Raw genomic sequence first — 22287 nt, 5'->3', positions numbered from 1 at the left:
TGCCTTTCATCTTAATGATCTATAAACATCTATATACACAACAGCCTCCATTTGGTGGGAAATTATGCACGGATATTAGTCCGCAGACATTATCTGATCAGAGATGAGAACAATGCTCGAGGAATACTGTGAGCTTTGAGGAACAGATTAAGTCCAAGGCAAATTTATGAGCATATTTTCGCGCCAAATGGAGGTTTTTTCGTTTATTAGTCAATCACTTTTTCAATGGGCGGGGGAAAATTTTTATAAACAGCTTACCGTTTGCTGCGGGGGATGTTTACTGTCGGTTTTCTCTGGTATAATGTTATGAGTTATGAGTTTGCGAATTGGATAGCATCACTTGAGGCACATGATTGGATACTCTCTAACTGGTGCGTATTCGGTCACGTGATTCGTTAGGATCACTCGCTCGCGGGCAAAAATAATTGATAGATTACAACTATTAGTAGATATAGCATTGCATGCATGTTGGTGGATGTGACTTTACCGTATTGGATATAAACTCTCATGAATGTGGTAACAAAACAGGTGTGAGGTATAATCAACAATCATATGAAATAGCGGCCATACACCACGTAATATCTTCTGGTGCAGCTTGTTGTGATGACAATTTTTGCAACTTATTTAATTGTTCAAAGCTCGACCAATTGATAACTCTTTCAAATTACCACGAAAAAGAAAAACTATTTTTCTTTTGTTTTTCAGGAAGATAGGATATCTTTAATATCTCTGGGGAGTTTTATACTTCGTTCTTCTAGCTATCGTTTCCAAATTGGTATTCTTGTGACAGTTTTCGAACGAGACTGTTCATCTAATTCTTAAAAATATGGCATTGAATCATATTGAGAGTTTTAATAGTTTTCTGTGGAAAAATGGCTTTTGTTAAGATAAGATCCTATTATTATTTTCGCCAAAATGAAACGAGCTTTTCCCTCTTACATAAAATTCGGCTCACCGGCGAGATACGTTTGAGCTTGTTTGAGCTTGTGAGTGAACCATGATCAACTGAGGTTATGATAGTTGACAATGCGCTAATGCATGCAAATGGCTTATGCATAAACAAACATTATCAGTTACCATCGTTACATACATAAACTACTATCCCACGAATTGCTCTGACGAAGAGCAGGCATGCTGCGAAAGGTTAGCTGTCTTCAAATTTGCTAAGGCGATATCTTGACTGTTATCAACATTAAGCCCATAATAATTAATAAACTGTCTTATTTGACCGCCAACGCGTTGCAAAAGTTTCTTCTTACTTCAGAGAGTATTGGCCAGATTATCAAGCTTGTGTAAACACAAACACACTCAAGTGACCCTTTCTCTCGATCCTGCCAAATTAGAAGTAGACGAACGTTTTCAGGAAAGCGAACATTTTCAACATTTATCTAAGTGATATGCAGGTAATATGAATGAAGGCAATTTAATAATTTAAGTCCCATATTATTCTTATAAATGATTAAAGTTCAATTTCGTTGTGATGAATTTTTAAGGTCTGACATCAATTCCGTAGAAAAAAACGACGTTTGAAATAAACTAACTAACTCTAAGGGTAATGTTTCCGAGCGATCTCTCGGTCATCTTCAAGAAAATAATATTAAGAAATGAAGCTTGATTAATTATTTGTACGATGAATCGGAGTTCCAGTTACAGCACAATTATTTTATGGGCAGCGACAAATAAAAGTTTTAACAGTAAACCTGTTTAAATTTTTTTTAATGAAGCTACTTACAACGACTTATCACCAGACAATTTCTCCCGAACTGGATGTTAAAAAACACTCATAGCAGGTGAGTAATATTCGCTATTGCATGTCATTATAAGTAGCTTCATCAACAAAATGATATAAACATACGGCATCGCAATTTTGTATAATCTTAAATTTTTCGGGATTCTCAGTGAGGATTGTCCTCGAACCGAAAGAAAATCCCCAGAGAAATAAAGAAAATTTATCCTAGGGGGAACCAAGTATTTTTCGTACTTGGACTCGCTCGTATCCACTTATGAATTTATCTATCGTGTAGCTCCCCTCTGCAAAACACAAAATATCTCCAATATGCAAATCCAAGAAAAGGTTTTTAGGTACACGCTAGTCAGCTGTGTTGAAAAATTTCCTTCAAGTATCCTCTGCAGCACTACACCGGCCGATTGTAAACTTTGAAAGTTTCTCGCAGGAAAAAGGGAAGAAGCCTAGGCCCTTAAGTTATGTTTATTTTCTCTGTTAAAGTCAACAGTAATTTAATCTTAATGTTGAGTAACTCCGACCATATTGATGATATGCTAAGAAGTAGATTAAGGAGTCCGTAAATAATGGCACCCGTAAAGAAAAGAGATTTTAAGATAAATCTCATTCATTTACCTGCACAATAACAAGGAGACGCAATTTTCTCGTTCATTTCATATTAAATTTATTCAACGTAGACGTTGTGTCTGTCTTTTACTCGCACTATCTTTAATTACGACGGTCACTCATTTTGCTAATGGATATAGCTCAAGTTTTACCAGCAGCGAATAGAGAATTCAAGTCGTCACACCAAAACGGTGGATCGAGTATTTTTTTCAAAGAAACTTCTTTGCATATTGATTTAGTGTTTATACTGTTTAACAGAATATTTTCCTTTTAAAGTTTAAAATACTACTTTGCAATTAAAAGACTTCTGCTACCAGAGACCGCCTCTGGGCTTTGTGAATACCAAGTATGGATATTAACTAATCAAAAATAAGCTTAAGGATTATGAAGAAAAGTAAGAAAGAATTGTGAATGAAAGAAATATTTACGATTTTACCTACGTGGGGAGTTTGAGTACAATCTATAGTGTATTCCAGATAACCTACAGCGAGCATTCTATTTTTTATAGCGCTGAATAATAAAACACAGCTGTTTAAGTCTTTAAAACAACTTAAAAATGGCGAATGTATGTGCGTTCTCAATACAAAGGTTTTTTTAATCACTATTTCCCTTGAAATCAAGCACTTTGTGAATTGCGGGAGGAAGAAGGATTTTTTTGGATTCATTTTATTGACGTACAGTTGCAATGAAGGATGTTGCAATCCCCTGGTATCACCAATCAGCTTTATGTATATACAACATTAAAATCCTTACACAAGTCAATCAATTAACCTAAATTTATGGGTAATTCGCAGCGTTCAGACAGAAAGGCACCTCTCCTAATTTGTTCGTGGCTTTAATTCAACTTTACGAGGTTTTGTTTTGGTTGGCTGTGACACGCAATTTGATGATTTAACTGACAGAAGTGCATCTCCTGTTGTTCTCAATCTTGAAATACACCTGGGGTTTCAGAGCGATGGAAATCGCTCCTGTCGAGGGAAACAAAAAAAATAAAGTAATTATGAACATGCTTAGTCACAAGACTAAAACCCATCTTAAACAGATGTCCCTTTAGTCAGTTTTTAGAACTCACGAGAATAACTTTTGTCCGCTGAGAAGAACACTGGGAAGAACGTTTGATCCAAAAGAGGTGTAGTAAGTCTACAAAAAACATCTTAGCATCAGGTTATGAATGTTATTACAATGCTGTGACCAATGTGTTGAAGTGATAATCGTTTGCATTACTCGGAGGACTCTTTCTATCTACAAGCCCCTGGCACACCATGTGATATTTGCAACTTTCGCCTATATAACTGTTCGGAGGATGAGGCACATTGACGTGTTAACCGGACTATTGGCTTTGGTAGGCACGCTGATTGCTATCATTGGTAATATCTTGGTCTGTTTGACGATTTACAGAAATTCTCGGCTTCGAACGCCAACAAATGTGTATATCGCGGCCCTAGCCATTCTCGGTTTTTATTCGCCGTCTTCATCGGGCCTACAGTAACGGCGACTCTTTTTGCAGGAGAGAGGTGGATCTTTGGAAGACAATTCTGCAGCTTTCAAGCGTTTATGACGTTGTTCATTGAATTCGCTACTCTCCACACTATGGCACTGACAGCAATTAATAGATATTGTCGAATAACTAAACCAAATATTTACAAAAAGCTGTTTCCGTCCAAACGCCGATCTTGTGGCATTCTGGTTCTGATTTGGGCAATCCAATTCGCATTTATACTGTCCTTCTCTTTGCCGTCCTTCGCGAAGTACGAGTTCAGTGAAAAGCGGATAAGCTGCATCCTGATATTCGACAGTTCCTCTGTAGACATTGTCTACAGCACAGTTAAAGCGGCTTTATATTTTGGCGTGACATCCGTAATAGTGGTTTATTGCTACGCTAAGGTGTTCTGTAACATTCGAGAACACACTCGCAAGATCTCATGCACGTTTCGAACGAGAGATAGGCTGAACATTGAAGAGATAAAAATAACTCGAACCGTGTTCGGCGTTGTGTTATTCTTCTTGGCTTGCTGGATTCCAGAGTACATTATATCCATTATAACACGGTTGCAACCCAATCATTTACATCCTTCAGCTAATCGAGTCATTGTGTTTTTCCTCTTTCTCAGCTGTTCCTTGACACCCTGGGTTTACGCAGTAACGAATAGAGAATTCCGAAATGAATTCAAACGCTTGTTGACTTGCAAAGCTAAGCGACGGGAAGAAGTGTCCGATTTACCAGCGACTGTCGAGGAAGGTGAGATGCCATGCGTAATTTCCGCTTCCACAAAGTCACCACGAAGATAATTACTCACTTTTATTCTGTCTTAAAAAAAACATATTTTGCCTAAGAAGAACTTTTAAAGGTCTTTCATCCATTGAGTAGCAAGCTCTTTGAAGGCTAAATATGACATTAGATGAAAGCTTTTTATAGCTTGGAAGTACTGATTTCGGAAGACCTTCGATGCTTTATTTATGCAAATTGATCTGACGTTTGGAAGAATAATCTCCCCTTGTATGATTTTCAAGCACTATTTTCTGGTTAAAATTCACGTCGAGTCGTCTAATCTTAGTTGTACAGGCAGTCTCCACTGCTCAGTAGGACTAGCAGAAAGAGATCAACGCGTGATACCTTCGCCTCAGTTGGAGAGATCTTTGTTCAGTCCTCAATTTGCAGTTATGTGCCTTATTTCAGCTCCCTCGGAACATTCAGTATGCAGTCGAATCTAAGGTTACTTGGAATCATACTGTTTTTAGTTCATTTGTATAAAATAACATGCGCATGGAATAAAAAAACCACTTTGTTGTAAGAGGAACGATATGGTTGTCATGTTACAATAAGGAGTCCTTTTCTTTGACGATGAAATTATAAATTTTTAGTGAAAATTTAAGGATCTAAGATTAATTTAGAACCACTTAGCAGCTTCTAAATTTTGTTGATACACTTCATTGATTTACTGAGCCATGATCGGTTATAATCACTTGACAATTCCGTTTAAGCGGAATTTCTTTTCAATGATTACACCTTTGCAGGGATCAGCTTTATATTAAAAGACACAATTTTATCTCTATAAAATGTATTTTGTGTTAATCTCTCTAGTCTTTCTCATTCTTCCATATAATTACTACAGTCTGGATTCAGAAGAGGAACAGAATCATGTATGTGCACCTGACCATCCCCAGCCTAAATGAAATGTCGAATTGTACCCATCTTGCCTTGCGGTTCGGGGTTTTACAGGAAGTATTTTATTTTCCAAAACTGTTAACAGGAACCTAGAATTTTGGCTCCTCGGGAGAGTTCATGGAAATGCTTAAGAATTCGTATTTCAAGGAGCCTGGTAAAGTTATATCAGGTAAAATTCAATTCAGTTCCTTCCGAAGCTTCGGTAAATTTGGCAAATTCCTTAATGATTTGTAATGTACTGTTGCTATTAAACAAAGGAGACAAAGACGGCAGATAACAGACCCACAAAAAAGACATCAAAAAGGATCAAAGAACCGATAAAACACTGTACTGGAAACGAATGTAAATTCGTTTTTTATGCTCAGTTTCTTTACTTTTCTTTCTTTTTTCCTGGTTTTTTTTTCCTTTTTCCTTTTTTCTTTTTTGCAGATTTGGTCAAGAAATAACCGAAAATCAAAGTACGCAGCTAACGACATTAAGCACATTCATTTTTTTGGTATTTCTCTCATTCTTGCATTGAACTTGATTTCCTACCGGAGTAGAGAATTGTTTTCTTGTAAGAAACCAACCTTCGACGTTTTTCCGTCCATTTGAACTGACTTGAAATCATGTAAATAAGCTTAAAAAAATCAAGCTGTTTATATTATGCTCTTTCTATTTTCTTTCTATTTGATTTTGCCAAAAATACCCCATGAAAAAGCAAATAAACTTATAGAAAAGTCATTTGTCATGCGTTTATGATCTATATTTTCAATTCGCTTGATCAATTAATATGCAGTCTTGCCTTTTCTGTGAACAATCGTGAGACGCCAAGTCACAAGGAATGGTACTTGAACGTTTAAATATTCTAGTTTAACTGAAAGTTAATTTGTCATGACAGAGAAAATTAATTTTCATCAAACGACTGACAGATTTGCTCGAAAAAATTATATTTCAATTCCATGCATCGATCTTAAGGGTCTTACTGAGAGAGTCTAATGTTGTTCTCGGCAGCGAGTTATTGATCTTAATATTTGCTTAACGGATGTCCGCATGTCTTCCTGCCTCAAGAAATAAATGAGGGGATTTAATGAAGAGTTTAGTACTACAGCAGTGCAGCTTATAAAAAGGGCCAAGAAGCTGTTCTTTTCCCTGTTAAATTTTAAAAAAATAAGACAAATGAATTGAGGAAGATAGCAAAACCAATAAACGAATATCAGTAGCTTGCAACTCAACGTAGATTTTCTAAATTTCAACATATTAAACGGCTGGTTTTCAATTTGAATTTGTTGTTGCTGAATCTGAGCTCGATGTCGTCTGACAATTTTATGGATTCTAATCCAAGTATAAAACACAACTGAGAGACAGAACAACTCTAGAGCGACTACAGTCCACTGAAATATCTCGAAAGTCGAAAAAGACACCGTCGCAGCAGCGCATCCTACTGCCCATAAAAAACAAAGAAGGATTCTTATTTTAGTGATCGTGACGATCTCACGATATCGTAGATGCAGAGATATGGCTAAATATCTGTCAATGCTTATCAAAGTCATTGTTAGGAGTGTCACCATACTGAAGAAGACGTTTAGAAAAAATCCTGTAATATTCATCGCACATGACTTCACATCTCGATCATCCCGATACATCGATACCTGGAATACGACGTGCAAAGGTTGAGCCAAACATGCAACACCCAAATTAGACACGGCCAAGCCAAACAAAAGTGTGTTGGACGGAGAATGAAGCGAGGGTGTGCGCCATATTGCGAGCAACGCCAAAACATTTCCAAACGTGGCTGCAATGCTGTTCAGTATCTGAAACGACATATTGAAAATGAGCAGCTCTGGATTTTCATGAAGAACCTCAACAAGGAGTCCATGGCAAATGAACTCTTGCACAGTGCATGATGTGTTAGCACAAGAAGACATCTTCTCTCACACTGAAATGAAAGTCTTTCTTTCTCTTTTTCAATCACTGGCCAAAATTGAATATGTTCAGGGCAGTTTCAGCTGTCTTTAAGATCCTCTCTTTCTAGAAACACTGCCTGAATTTCCTCTCTTTGAGTTTTTTTATCTGCTTAGATAGCAAACGGAAGCCAGGGTGAAGATTTTCCTTGGATGGTAAAGTGACCTTTAACAAAAACTTAGGTAATCACCTCAGCCAATCAGCTTGAAGGAAAATGTCACATATTTTTGTTTCTGCTTGGCTCAGAACAAAAATATAAAAAAGCAAATTAATGCATCCCTACATTGCTTTTGGAACCCGACTGAAAAATTACACTCCTTTTAACATGTGGCTATTTCCCCAGATTAATTATTTTATTTTTATACGTTCTTCCAGCTGCTTTCTTTGATGAAGTGGTGAGAAAAATTAAAAACCACTTACAGAGGCAGTTATCTTCGACATCTGTCATTTTCGTAATTACGCAGGAAAAACCATTAACGCTTTCGGTACAGAAATCATCTTAAAATAAAATAAATATGGTAGATTTATTTTTTATATTTTCTATTAGGATTAATGCAGGGAGATACTGAAATCTATTACGTGAAAAAGACAAATTAAAGTAGAGCTTTGTAATTTATTTACATTAGTGTGGCTGCTAGTTACCGTTTAGCATGGCAGTTTTACGAATTTTGCTTTTACTAGATTGCCCTTTATCTACATAATTAAATTACCTGGAGAAAGAAAAATTCAGACTATATCCACTAGCTTTAAAGCATGTTTAGCTGTTGCAGGGAGCGGAAGATTGTTTGGTTCTATTTAAGAACAACACTTTTTACATAACTGCAGGTAAGGAATTTGATTTACTGAACCATTGCCGTCCCCGAAAAATGTCCAAGATAAAATTCATTGCATCTGGGGCGGATCCAGGATTTATTAAAATGCTTCGAACTTTAGCAAAGGGGATGGGGATGGGAGGGGTGGGGAGGGGTGGGGATTGGTTACCCCGGAGAATTATACTTCCATAGGACATGCAATTTCCGACACGACGCCAATCTGCGTTTTTGATGCCACGCCTTTAAGTGTCAAAATGTTACCCTTTTTGTACCAAAATATCGCTGTGATACGCCAAAGCGATCGTAGATCCTGGATTCTCGCAATGCTTAAAGTAGTTAACTTTATTTACAAAAAGATCTGTCAAATAGATCCGCCACGTTTTCCAGAATGCAAGAATTTTTAACCGTTTTACTCAAGCGATTTATGTTGGATACTTTTCCTGTCGCCTCCTTTTCTTCCTCTCAGACAAAATCTTGTGGCAAAACTTTCTGATGCCAAAGTCGAGGAATTCGCAAACTGTTAGAGCACTTATTCCCAGAAATAGACCATAGTTTCCACCGAGACTCGCTGTGGAATGTTCAAAATGAAATCGTTAAACAAAAACTAGTCACGAGTGTTCTATAGCTACAACAGATTTCATCATCATCATTCGGAGAGATTGATTTAATCAGTGAGATTAAAAAATAAACGCATTTTCGGTCGAGTATTTTACGTCTACCAAACACTTCATGCATCGTTTTTTATGAAAGTATTTTACCCTTACAGGAGCCCTATCAGTAAAAGATCTAAAACAAGATGAATGTTGATACCTACCAAACAGTCCCCAGACCTCGTACATGGGAACTTGTTCCAACACATCGTAGTTCAAGTCTTTGAAATAGATGTTCAAAGAAATAATATTGTTGCTGTGAAAATCATTTTAAAAAAGTTGGTTAATCATTAATAGTGATTACGATCGAGTGGAGTTCAATTTGGTCTGAGATCATACGAGTGATTCACGAAATCGGACAACCGCGAAGCGGGAGTCCAATTCGACAATCACGAGTGTGGTTACAGACAGAATGGAACGACATGAAGTCCTGTGGCCAATTCATCAAAACTGTTACAATTTCCGAAAACAACGTTAACAAATACATTTAAGACAAATACCTCCGGTAGAGACAATGACTAAAGTAAAAAATTCCTCAATTTTGGGAATTTCATAGAGGATAAATGGTTCCTTCTATGGTTATTGTGATCAATTCTTAAATTGGTAGATTTGGCTGTAAGGACTAAGTATGATTGGCTGCTCTAACTGTCCGATGACGGGTGTACGATTACAGCCAACTGTTCAATTAGCGGGAAATGCACCAAACACGTTTGGGAAAAATTTAAATGGTTACGTTTAAAATACGAACATTGATAATCTATCTAGTCTAGCCATCATTGTTCTTAAAATTGGTTACGCGGGTGGAACTCGGGAAAATTAATCAATAAGATAATCACAGAGGCGACTCAAAGTAACATAAAATGTCACAGGGGGAAATGGTTATTTACAGTAAATAACTACACAAAGTCGTGGGGCGAGGGAAAATGCACGTGACTGAGTCGTGATTGTTTTGTTTTCTAGCACATCTCATAAATTGAGAGAATTGCACTGGTTTTCAGGAACAATCACATAGCGAACTATTGAAAGCAATTTAAGATCCAAGACTACACAGAGGAAAATGAAACATAAACTTCAGGGGACTTACTCTATATATTTATGCTTCTCTGATTTGGTCATGTTGAGAAATGGCCGATATGTGTGTTGTAACATAGTAGATATTGTCCTGTTAGCAGTGCCATTCAACAATAACGAAAGATAATCCGCAAACAAATCCTTCTGAAGTCCAGCGTAGGACAGAGATGTCTCGTACTCCACGTGACTGCAAGGCTGAGGGCAATCCTGCTCACATCGATAGCCATCTTTGGACGAGCTAAATTTTTCTGTAAGTTAGAAGTTAGAAATCTGAGGGAACTGATAAAACTGTGGTTGCCTTTGCACTATTCTTATCAAAAATCGTAAAACTTGCATCTGCTTGAACAAGTGTAACATTTCGATTCAAAGGGGGATTGTCTGCAGCAATCAGTGTAAGAAAATGACATATATATAGGTAAGAAGTAACAAAGCCTAATACATGCAATTGTATAATCATGTAATTTTATAAGGTTAGCCCACAGTGATACTTTCAACTCACCAAGAGTAGGAAGAACACAAATTACTGTGTCATTTGGCGCACAAACAGGAGCGTTTGCTGATGAAAAAATATGGACGTGACATGTTTCAGATAGGATAATATGATGATTCTTTCTTTAAAGAAGTCATGGATTAGTAAAAACCTCGTGGCTAATTTTACCAGTGATCTATCACAAAAGCTGTATCTTGATTGGCTACGAAACGCGATCTATCTCGTGATAGATAATGAGAAGAGTAAGTAACCTTGCAGAGTGCAGTTGTAAGACAAAATGAGCCAGAAACCTGTGTCAGGCAATGCAATAATACTATTTGACATTCTTAGACGCGTTGACTACTTTTCACAAAATGTATTGTAAATTTTGTAACAAAGTAAATACAATTCCGAAGTAGACACCAAACCCTAAAAGTTCAACCTAAAATATTTTTGAGCAACTTACATTGAGGTCACATAAATCAAATTTTTTTCTATTTTATCTTACCGTGAAACTCCAGCATGGTACATTGGCACTTTTTTATCACAAACTTATTGCGACATTGCATGAGGCAAGCCGGCTTAGAATATGCAAATGACTTCCCGCTGCGGAACATCTCTAGTCTTCTTTGTGTGCAGTTAGTGGCATAAGGTTCAGGCAAATTAGTTACCTGTAAAATGTGTTAACTGGGTTTAGGAATTTCTTGGTGACATAGACATATTGGTGACATCAGCCAGAGCCAAATATATCTAGCTTTGATCTGGGAAATGTTCTTAAATATCACGTCCCTATTTGCAGAACTAACAGACTCAGCGAAAGTTTTTTTTCTACAACAATTGCGCACGTAGACGATTTCATTACGTAATTGTTTGAATCCTTGTAAAGTTTTATCTGATTCAAATCTAAAGCTGTAATTTTAAAACTTTAATAAGCTACACTATCTTTTCTATCTTTGGTAATCACCAAGGTTGATTTAGCGAAATGTGGGTGAATTTCTATTCAAGAGAGTATAATATTTAATTGAAAAGACTTTCAGGGATTCGTTTGTAATGCAAATGTCTTTGAATGTGAACAACATTTGCAGATCGCTTGTCCTCTGATATTTCAATTCCTATAGGCCTTTATGTTGACTTAATCCGGTGCGGTTATAACCCGGAAGAATAATGCGCAATACATTAGCTTTTCAAAATTGGCTAGGGCAGCTTGCTTTCCCACGGTCAACAAGTCTTGTTGACTACCAACGAAGAGTTTTACTCTCTTGCCGAGGCAGCATAACGATTTCTTTTACACCCTTTTACATATATATTTATTACCTGGTTCATTTTAAAGAGAGAATTGTTGAGGAATACCAAAATTGCACAAGAAGGAGGTAAGGAATTTTCCAGGGGTTATTAGAGCGTTCTCACCTTTTTCATCTGAATGGAGCAAAATGTGTGAGTCCCTGGTTCAACTGCAAAACCATACTCATCCATAAACGGAAAATTGTAACTGTCATGTACCAGGACAGTTATTCCAACTAAGGGACTACTTGGATTATCAATGTAACTATCGCGTTGTGTATTCAGAAGAAGCCTCAAACCACTTCTGCGACCAGCTACTGTAGCATTCAACAATGGGCGTCCATTCTGGCCCATGTTGAAAGTATGACATTGACCAAACAAGAAACTCGCGAACGAGGTAAAATTCTCTGGCCCGCACACCAGTCCGCCGAACGAGCATGAAAAACGTGTGGGTGGAAAGTTTGGAAGAAGCATGTCTTCCATTTGATGACTGTATAGTCTCAGAAAGCTCTCCAGATTTTCACGACTCAAGATATCTGAGAATTTGTTAAGAAAACCGTCCGTGAAGGCCTCGTTTGAGAGTGTAAGGACTTTGGAAATCTGTTTAAGTCTTTTTACCTCCTCAATGTCATGGCTTGCATTTTCAAAATGTATTACCCTGTGAATATTCAGCGGGTTAAAATTGCACAGAGTGACGGCAGGGAAAGTTAAGCCATTTTTAGGAGAGCTCCGCGACGAAGTTCGAGTGTTAAATGGTCTGTCAAAATAGTCAGTTAAGGTCCCGAATGCCATGTAGTTGCAAAATCCGAGTGATACCGATAGCATTATAGTCCAAGCTAAACGCCTCACCAAACTTTCAGAATGCATGAAACGAGCTCCATGCAAAGTTGTATCAAGAAGAAAGCCTTTGAATGTTTCAATTCTTCCGTTAACATTTTTGTTAATTGCTTCATTAACACCAGTTTCATCTTTTGTGGTCCTCGGAGCGTCGGGACTAAGATCGTGATGAACGGAGTTAGTTTTCGTGTTCCAAAACATCTCAAATGACACTCACAAAAACGATATTCATTTACACTTCGTGTAGATTATGCCAAGGACTATAATTTGCATATAACAAATTATTATGGCTCCAACGGGTCGAAAGAGCTGTTTGTTTTTGATACACGCCGATTAAAGTATTGCTACCTTTAGAAGCAGGTGGTCTACTTAATTAAATTTGTTTTCATTTTACTGACTGAACTCAGAACGTCCTCAGACACTGTAAATCCAGCCCAGTTTTATTTGTTAGCCATCAAGCAGAAAATCACTTTCCAACACAAACACGATAGCGCAGATAGTTGAACTAACATCAGGCTTTGTAGCTAACAGCGAATTCAGCGCTCGAAATTACTACAATCGGCTGACGAAAGCAAAGGGGGGGGGGGGAGGGGTGGATGGGGAGCCATATACAAATACTGTTAAATAATTCTGAGAGAAGCACAAGTAAATATAGAATAATCTATGGGCGCGCGTAGATATGGAATTTCTTTTCGAGTATTTAATTCAATAGCTCACGAGTGAGAGTAGCAACTGAGTGGGATGTCGAGTTGAAAATGAGAAGAGAAATTCCATATCTACAAGCAACTATGAATTATTTTGTTTATCATACAAACACAATAGCCCTTTACTGACAAGAAAAGCCGACTTTTTTAATGAATGAAAATAAACGAATCGACAGATTCTAGAATAAAAATCGCACAGTGGGTTGGCGCTAAGGCTCAAGATGGAAAAATGCGTTGAATCATGATTACAAAAACAATTATGGGCGTAATTTTTAAGTTACAAAATTCTCATTCATTGATTCGTCCTTACCGACAGAAGAAAAATAGAACACCGTAGTTTATATGATAAAGCTCCCTATAAAATTTTCTTACTGGGTAGCTAATTACAAATTATGAACACGTTTCCATGATTTTATACGGCGGTATATTTTATTTTCTAGATTGGAGGGACCTTTGTTTAAAACATTTCTTTTGAAAGATCATCATTTATTTGAAACATTGCGATTAGTCCTCGAATTATCAAAGCAACTTCTCGTTGTCTCATTTTATGTGTTTGTTCTTCAGAAAATCACAGACAAAAATTGCGCGCGTCCATTTGAAAAATTGATGCCTAAGTACATGGTATTACATATGATCACCAATCAGAAAGCGCCAATATTTATTATCATAAAGGAAATTATTGCAATTCAATTTCAGCGCAGATGTTTTGTTTACGTTTCAAATAAGTTATTTTCAAGTGAAAGTTGTCAGAGTTCACCCCAGGACCACAAGTAGCCTCAGTTTGATATGCGAGTATTATTGTTGGTACGCAACAGGACGCAACAGGGAAAATGATTACATTTCGAGAACGAAAAAAATCTCGATATTTTTTTGAAAAAAGGTTAACTCATCTCAGTTGTGTTTTATTCATCCCCGTCAGAATCCATGCAGGCTGTTGGGAGAACGCAAGAAAAGTTTGTAAAACCACGAGCTTGAGGCAAGTGACTTATGAAGTCTCACTTTCCAAGTTTTCGAATTTAAAGGAGCGAACTTGCTCTCATCTTATAACAGATATCAAAAGTCGGAAGAGAAAGGTGAAAAAAACCACGACAATGTTTTGACAATAGCCAAAAGTTGATGCCTCAACATAATCACAGCAAAACAAAAAACCAAACAAAAAAAATGCAATGACACATTTAATCCAAACGATTTTTTTCTCTCAGGATGATAAAATTAAATTTCAATCTCTTGATAAAGGGAACAATAACCACAACAATGATTATACTTTTTAAAACTTTAGTTTTATTCCTTTACATCCCACGGATCGCCTAATGTTCCTTACCTACTATGATTATACTACGGTACCAACAATGATAAGTCGAAATTGCTTTTAACTCCTCTTTCTTTGTTTTTGTCCTGATAGGCAAAGGGCTGTTTGTCTGTATTTTCATGCAAATTCTAAAGAGTTAGGCTATGCACCCGCGGGGCATCGTAGCTTTTGTATATTTTTAAGTACCGTGAATTTCTTCGTCCACCTTCATAAAACTCTACCACTTGGAGTTAGAGTAAGGCTTTTTTAATTGACTTTTTTATTTGTTTTGAAGAAAAGGTTTTATTATTTTCATCTTTCCTAAATTTTACTTGAAAAAGGAGAAAATAACATACTTTTCAAATAAGAATTTTTAGCATCAAGGTTAAAAATGTCATGAACTGTCAACAATACTCAATTTTTCTTGAACTTCATTAATAATTCAAAACGCTCGCTAATAACTAGTAAAAGATGTCATGCTATTGAAATCGGCCTATGCAGTCTATTTGATCAGTCTGCGATACTTAATAAGGAAAGTCGAGCGGAGGAATAAGTCATAAATCTATGTGCTTTTAGAAAGATCGAAACAAAATAGCGGTTGTACCTAAAGATAACAGGATTCAAAATACTGAAGAAACTGCTCATGCGGTCGCCTCGGTGAATGATAACGGAAACGCAAAGGACGACAGCCAACCTAAATCTGAAACGTTCAGATCCTTTGTAGAGGAAACATCAATGCACGGAGCTCGTTTCTTGTTTAGCAAAAATGTCTTCCGAAGAGGATTTTGGACAGTTCTTCTAATATTAAGCTCTGGTTATTGCTTCTTTCAAATTTACGCGGGTGTCATATTTTATTACCAGCGACCATTAAACACCAAAATTACGAAAATTACACCAAAGTGTGATACTCGTTTGCCTTTTCCCGCTGTCACGCTTTGTAACTTGAATCTCTTCAACCTTCGAAGATACCGGAGTTACCAGATTGAAAGGAACTTGTCTATGGAGACAATCGACGAAAAGCACGACGTTATCGCCAAATTGTTAGCCCGTTCAAAGGATGTCTTTCACAATGAAACAAAGACTAAGCACCAGGAGTTGTTCTGGCGATTTTATGGCGAAGTTCCGGATATTTTCTTCCTGAATCTCTTCAGTCATGAAATCGAAGAAATGCTCCTTCCAGGGCCAACATTCAACTCTTGTTTTATAGATGAGACAGCATGTGGCCCTGAAAACTTTATCCAGTTTATAAGCTCCAAGTATGGTCGATGTTACACTTTTAACTCAGGCCAGAACGGTAATCCTGTAATAAACGCCACCATGGCCGGGCAGCTGAACGGATTGAGGCTGTTGTTGAACATTGAAAGAGAAAGTTATTTGGAAAATCCTCTCAACCCCTTTGTGGGGCTCACAGTTCTTATTCATGATCAGAGAACATTTCCTTTTATGGAACAGTTTGGATTCTTCGTGCAGCCAGGTGTTCGAACTCTCTGCTCAATAAAAAGGAAAAAGGTTTGATTAAAAAAAACCGATTCTATTCAACCATTGATTTTAAGATTAGTAAGTCACGTATACACTCGATTACATAAATGTTGAGAACTAAAAGGCATTATCCACGAACGATGAGACCCAGAGGCTTTATGAGAAAAGTTCCCACTGATGCATTTAAACTGCAATAATTCGCTTCTTCATTATTCATGTAAAATTTGCTTTATGATAATCTTTTCCTTCAAGGAAAACTTGGATGGCTTCCATCACTCACTGCGACCCATAAGGCCGTAGGGTCCCATCGTTTATTATAACTAAACGCTTCTTCGGTGTAACCATATTTGCAATCGACTCTCACAAATCATATACCATACTTGATTCAAATTTTCATGATGCTATAACTAAGGCTTTGCGTAGGAATATGGGTTTGTCACTTACTTTTCCAACCACCTTTGCTTCCTTTTTTCGGTTGAAAGAGCAGAATCGTAAGACGAGAGATCTTCAAAATGACTCTACACGGTTTCCTCTCTTCCATTCCAAAATTTAAGTTCACTCTATGTTTTCTTTTTTTCAGATAGTAAACTTAGAATATCCGTACGTAACTAGCTGCATTAAGAATAGAAAACTGGAAAAGCTGCATAACACTGATAATTCATATTCCAAGCCTGGCTGTTTAATGTAGTGCTTGGGGCAGTTTGTCATCGCAAGATGTGGTTGCCGACCTGTGGAATATAGAGGTGATATTTTAGTGTATTTTTCTGGTTACAATTTACTTGTAACCTACAAGTTCTTATTATTATTTACACATTTTATCGTTAAGGCGTGTGTATCTCTTTTTATTATTATTATTATTTTGTTCCAGATTTACAGGTCCCTCTTTGTGCTGCCAATGATACAGTGCTTTGTCTGTTCCCGACGTACAGTAAATTGCAACTCCAACGTTGTTTCAAGCAGTACCATGATCAGTTTGTCAGTATCAAATGTTTCAATAACCGCCAGTTGATCGTCGATCGGTATATTAGATGGTTATTGCGTCAGTTTATCTTATCTAAATTCAACTGATGATTATAGATACTAGTCTCATAATTGATAACAATGTCATTTTACTCTCTGGATGCAGGAAAATATGGAAAATCGACGTTCAGAGATAAATGTGAAGAAAGTTGTCGTGAGCCTTGCCAGCACACTGAATACGAAACATTCCTGTCTTATGCTGGGTTGCAGAGGGAAGTCTTTGCAGAAAAACTTAGCTCAAGTGTGAATTTGACCAGGGACTTTCTTCTCTACGAGAACTTCTTGAACTTGTCAGATCGTGAGAAAAAGGAATACATAAAGTAAGTGGCGTGTAATATGGCGTCATATACCTTTAAACTACCTTCCCTCTTTCTGTCATGTGTTCTGGAATGTGCAGTTTGTTAGCGACTTCCCTTTAGTATTCCAAATACACGACAGATAGCTTCGAGAGCAAAGATACTTTCCCGATTTCCTGCACAATTCAACTACCTTTAACCACTGGCCTGGAAGAAAATGACCACAAAAATTGTTAAAAATAGGGAGCTCTTAGCCAAAGCTTGATAGTGATGGGGGTCAATTCAACTCTGTATCTTTTCACAGCGAAAACATAATTTCACTGGATATTTTTTTCAATGACATGAGCTATGATGAAATAACACAGACCAAGGCTTACGAGGCATGGACATTACTTGGTAAGTTATGTCTTCGTTAAGATTAATAATAGAAGCTAAACTTGATAAATTACAAAGTGAGTAACAACCGGCGAGATGATTTCAATCCGAAGAAGAGTCTTTGAAAATTCCGTGTATCTATTTATTTACCTCAGAGAGTCAACGAACATAGGAACGAATGAACGAAGGAAAGAACGAACGAATGAATGAACGAATGAACGGACGGACGAAAGAATGAACGAAAGACTAAACGAACGAATGAACGAACGTCCAAACGAATAAACGAACGAATGAACGTATGTATGAATGAATGAATGAATGAGTAAATAAACAGAACGGAAGAATGAAAAATGAACGAATCCACGAATGTATGAATGAAAGAGTGGGCGCATTATACAAATAAAAGAAAGAAAAATCAAGGAAATCCATACAGGAAAGCCGCGAAAGTTTTAAGTAACCGAAGACATGACGCATTTATTAAAGGAAAAACAAACAGAATGAAAAATTGAGTCACTAGGTATAACAGAATAAAAGATACATGCAACACAAAAATAGGTATATATGAATATCTCTCTTTTTGTTTTCTAGCAAATTTGGGTGGAACTTTTGGTCTTTTCCTTGGAATCAGTATACTCACCGTTCTTGAATTGCTGGAATTCATCATCAGAAGGATTTGGTCCAACATATGCAAATAAGAAGGCGAATATTGATAATGATAATGATGATGATGATTTTAATATTGATAATAGTGATGAAATGAAAGATATTGTATTCGTCCTTTTTCTTCACAATTACATAATCATTTAGAAACTATAGCTCAGATGTGAACAAATATGTATGTGCGTATGTGGTAAAACTAAAAAAACTAACTGAGATTTTTCACATGATTGTAATAATTTCATTTTGTGATTATAGATTTCGTCAAAATTCAGGTATGACTACAGCTGTTCGTGTGTGTTACATGCTCGGTAAATCAAAAGAAATAAATTTGTGAAAACCATTTGAAAATCCTCCATCATTTCTTAGTTATTTCGGAAAAAATAAATAAAGTTTTAAAGATGTATGGAGTCTCAGAAAGAAAAAAAGTAATTTATATATTCAGGGTTTTTTTTACTTTTGAACGTGACAGATTTAGCCAGCTGAAATATTCCGGTGCTGTTTTTACTTCGCTTTTTTGCTTCGCTTTTGTGCACCAGTTACCGCGGTAACAGGTGCACTCTCTCAGCCAATCAGAAGCAAACACGAAACTATTTCACTTCTCATCTGTTCCTTATGACCTCTCTCTTTCTCCTAATCAGTCGATTCGCGACACTTTTAAGTAAATGCTGAGCAATTTTTCAATAAAGGCAAATCTGCTTATGAAAGTAAAAAATTATATATATATAAGAAACGTTTTTTCCTAAATCAAAAGGTAAATGGATGAACGTAAGAAGGCTCTTTCATAAGTAACATTTAACGGACCAGAAGAATTGCGTGACTAACAATTATGAAAAATATATAAATGTGCCTTTAAGTTTCACGAGCGTGGGATAGAAAAAATTATTAGTCCTCACGAGGATTAAAACCTCGAACTATTGAATTCCACTCTCGACAAGACGAAAACACTTCCCCCTGTACCAACTCATGTGTAAATTTTTCCAGGGCCCCGATAATTTGAAATCGGTATGTATATGTATCTGACCTCTAATACTACCGTACTGGAGGTTAAGTTAATTGCCTTTTTTATAGTTTGTATTTATTTGTCTATCAACTTTTTTCCCCCTTTTATTTATTGTTGTTGTTGTTTTTTTGGAAACCCTAATTTTTGGTACAAGGAGGATATGCGAAGACCTCCTATTCAACATCTTTGTGATTAAATATATCATATGTTTGTTTGGTTCGAACGTAACACAACTACCTTTTTCAGTATCTACTCCAGTTTGCCCATGCCAGTTTCGTGGGAACTAGGCAAGAAGGAATTGCAGTGATGTAGAGCTAATGATGCTGAGGTTATCAAGTTTCGCATCAGTGTCGTTATTGAAGCCGAGAGTTGGATAACTTCACCTGAAAATTCAGCTTGAAAGATGTATTTTGGTTAGGCTCTGGAGTTGAGACACGCACATAAACATTTCCATGGCACGCTCGAGTGGTTCCACTGAAAACCATATCCGATGTCAGGGAAAAAAATGGTCAAAGTCTATTCTTTTTACTAGACTAATGCAGCTTAAAAATCCTACCCTCTCAGGGGTGGCACATACCTTTTCAATATCATCCCGACGTTTATAAAAATGTGTTTTCTGTAACAGTTATTAATAGTTCAGATTTGATTGCAGACTACTTGAGACCTCTTAACAGATCATGTTCCAGTCTAATGCACTTCAAAAGAGGCCGAGTATTAGTTGTTCTGAACAAGACCAAATATTCATTTCAATAACCTACTTCTAAGGTTGTCACCGGTCTTCTTTTGGAAATGACGCTCGATCTCACTATATAGTGAGAGCATTATTGTATTTGCAGACCGTGACGAAGTGGAAGATGAGGGAATTAATGCAATCTGAAGTTGTTCGCCCTAGGCCATTTCGTTTTTTTTCCCTATCGTGAAACCAAACAAGTCCCACATGAAATTATACAACATTTATCGGCCATCTGTTACTGAAATAACTGTTTCCAGCTAAAATGAATTCGCAAATTTTGGTGCATGTTCTATATTTCAGCTAAAATATTGTCTGTGAAAGTTGTCCAAGAATTATTTATTTTGACAAACGAAAAACCCTTTGACTAGCCGCTTTTATCAAAATCTTAGATAATTCTTGGCTTTTAGCCACTACATTAACACGTACTAAACCTTGCTTTTCAGTTTTAATTTATTTTTTATAAAAAAAGGCATATAAATATTTATAATATAAGCATCATCCACAACTGTCACAACTTGTAGAAGACGGAAAAATATTAGTTCTGTAAGAAATAAAAACACAACAAAAACGAGAGAGATGGCTAACAGAAGGCTGAAGATGGAGAAGATTGGAACGGAATGGAATTGGAGCATAAAATAATTGAGCATAAAAATTATGAAAGTTTCCTGCCAAATACTCTGTTAGTGATCTTCAGCAATTAGCTGCTCAAGGACAGAGACTTCTTGTCAACATAAGGGATCCTTTTTTTCTAATCTTATTTATTCTAAAACTGACTGGTCATTTCAGATGGGTCACTTACACCTCTGGGCTTATCCCGTCCAATTTTAGGGCTAACGCCAATTTTCTCAGTTTGTCTTCTGGTAGAGCGAAACGAAGATATGTACGAGCTCGATCCATCAAAAATATGCCTACCAGTGCACATCTGCCAGCAATCGCTAAATGCCCTGCGATATTTAGGAACCCTCCAGGCGTAAACAAAGGGATTTAAAGCAGAATTGATATACAAAAAGCGAGACAATACCACGTCAATCATATGAAAAGTTTTGGAGTCTCGGCATGATTCGCAGAAGTACAGTAAGTGTAAAGTGATATACTGAGGCATGTACGTGATGAAAAACAACACGAGAATGACGATGATTGTGACAGCCATATTACGCTTCCTTTCCAGTGAGTTTGCAGCTATCGAGTCGTAGCCATCCTTTTGCAGTTCGCGAGTTCTTTTACCAAGCGCGCGAAATACATGTACATAGATGACCGTCAATAAAATGGCCGGCAGAGTAGCGTGAGTGTGAAGATAAATTAAGGTATACGTTTCCTCCGAAACATTTGTCACAGGAAGAATGCACGTTGTTAACGATATCAACCACAACACAGCTATAAAAATCTTGGTTCTTCGCTTGGTAATAATGGATTTGTATTCCATCGGTTTGCTGATTGCTATGTCGCAAGTTAGTGACATGGCTATGATCGAGTAAGAGCTCACGAACAAAGTCGTCGTGACAACTGTGTATATTATTGCTCTAAAAAGCATCGCAGACGGCATCTGTTGAAGTTGAGATCGATAGACATCTCTTATAGCCACGACGAGGACATTTAGCCCCAGCAGTAAATCTGACACGCTAAGATTCGTGATCAAATAAGATGGCGGTGTACGTAGGGAGCGTCGCGGATTCTTGTAAGTTGTGAACAAAAGAATAGAGTTTCCTACGATGATAACAATTGCTAAAATAAATCCAACCACAGCTAAGCTCAACCAGTATTCCTTGTCTTGAATGATCATGAGATAAAAGTCATTGTTTGGATCAGATAAATTCGCCATATTCTTTTTGGCTGGCGCGCGAAGGTTGTAACACGACGACAGGAAAAATATCTGAAGCTATCTTAATCTGTTGCCAAATGTCACGGTGGATGATCACGTATTGAGCTCATAGTGCATGAGAACAAAACCCAAAATAGTTATTTATTTCGCCGTGCCGCGCCCCCGTTGCTCTTGCTGCGGACTTCTACTTAATTAAGAGGTCAAATTTCCATCAGTGTTATTGTAGTTTGTTCCGTTTGTCTATCAACCTCTCTTTCCTCTTAGCCGTAGGCATGTAATCTCAAATCCGAACTGCATTGTTTTCAAGCCGATTAGCGAGGACGAATGATGCAA

At 37.0% G+C, this 22287-nt stretch overlaps 2 protein-coding genes, 1 long non-coding RNA gene and 1 pseudogene across 3 annotated transcripts; 2 read left to right on the top strand and 2 right to left on the bottom strand.

Moving 5' to 3' along the window:
* Window positions 1–1264: 1264 nt before the first annotated feature.
* LOC136282198 (uncharacterized) lies at window positions 1265–5367 on the top strand. The gene is made up of 3 exons (XR_010718151.1): window positions 1265–1403; window positions 1749–1790; window positions 4462–5367. It is a non-coding gene; the product is annotated as an uncharacterized lncRNA (long non-coding RNA).
* A 2654-nt stretch (window positions 5368–8021) lies between these two features.
* Window positions 8022–12330, bottom strand: LOC131785450 (acid-sensing ion channel 1B). Its single transcript, XM_059102333.2, has 6 exons — window positions 11870–12330; window positions 10971–11133; window positions 10493–10549; window positions 10007–10241; window positions 9087–9178; window positions 8022–8840 (listed from the first exon to the last, which is right to left on the bottom strand). The coding sequence occupies exons 1-6, from the start codon at window positions 12224–12226 to the stop codon at window positions 8695–8697; spliced, it is 1050 nt and encodes a 349-aa protein (XP_058958316.2). The 5' UTR covers window positions 12227–12330; the 3' UTR covers window positions 8022–8694.
* A 2264-nt stretch (window positions 12331–14594) lies between these two features.
* Window positions 14595–18610, top strand: LOC131785449 (acid-sensing ion channel 1A-like; annotated as a pseudogene).
* A 1752-nt stretch (window positions 18611–20362) lies between these two features.
* On the bottom strand, window positions 20363–22048 carry LOC131785513 (adrenocorticotropic hormone receptor-like). The gene has a single exon (XM_059102420.2). It carries the CDS (start codon window positions 21952–21954, stop codon window positions 20899–20901), a length of 1056 nt encoding a protein of 351 aa, XP_058958403.2. The 5' UTR covers window positions 21955–22048; the 3' UTR covers window positions 20363–20898.
* Window positions 22049–22287: the final 239 nt, after the last annotated feature.

The sequence above is a fragment of the Pocillopora verrucosa genome, chromosome 1, assembly GCF_036669915.1.
Source record: "Pocillopora verrucosa isolate sample1 chromosome 1, ASM3666991v2, whole genome shotgun sequence".
NCBI lineage: Eukaryota > Metazoa > Cnidaria > Anthozoa > Scleractinia > Pocilloporidae > Pocillopora > Pocillopora verrucosa.
The sequence above is the reverse complement of the archived record's forward strand: the minus strand, read 5'-3'. Positions and strand labels throughout refer to the sequence as shown.

Coding starts and splice junctions, on each gene's coding strand:
- LOC131785513 (XM_059102420.2), bottom strand. CDS start 21,954: ATGGCGAATTTATCTGATCCAAACAATGACTTTTATCTCATGATCATT.
- LOC131785450 (XM_059102333.2), bottom strand. CDS start 12,226: ATGGAAGACATGCTTCTTCCAAACTTTCCACCCACACGTTTTTCATGC. Junction 11,134..11,869: donor GCTCCATTCAGATGAAAAAG/GTGAGAACGCTC, acceptor CACATTTTACAG/GTAACTAATTTGCCTGAACC. Junction 10,242..10,492: donor TTGTGTTCTTCCTACTCTTG/GTGAGTTGAAAG, acceptor TCTAACTTACAG/AAAAATTTAGCTCGTCCAAA.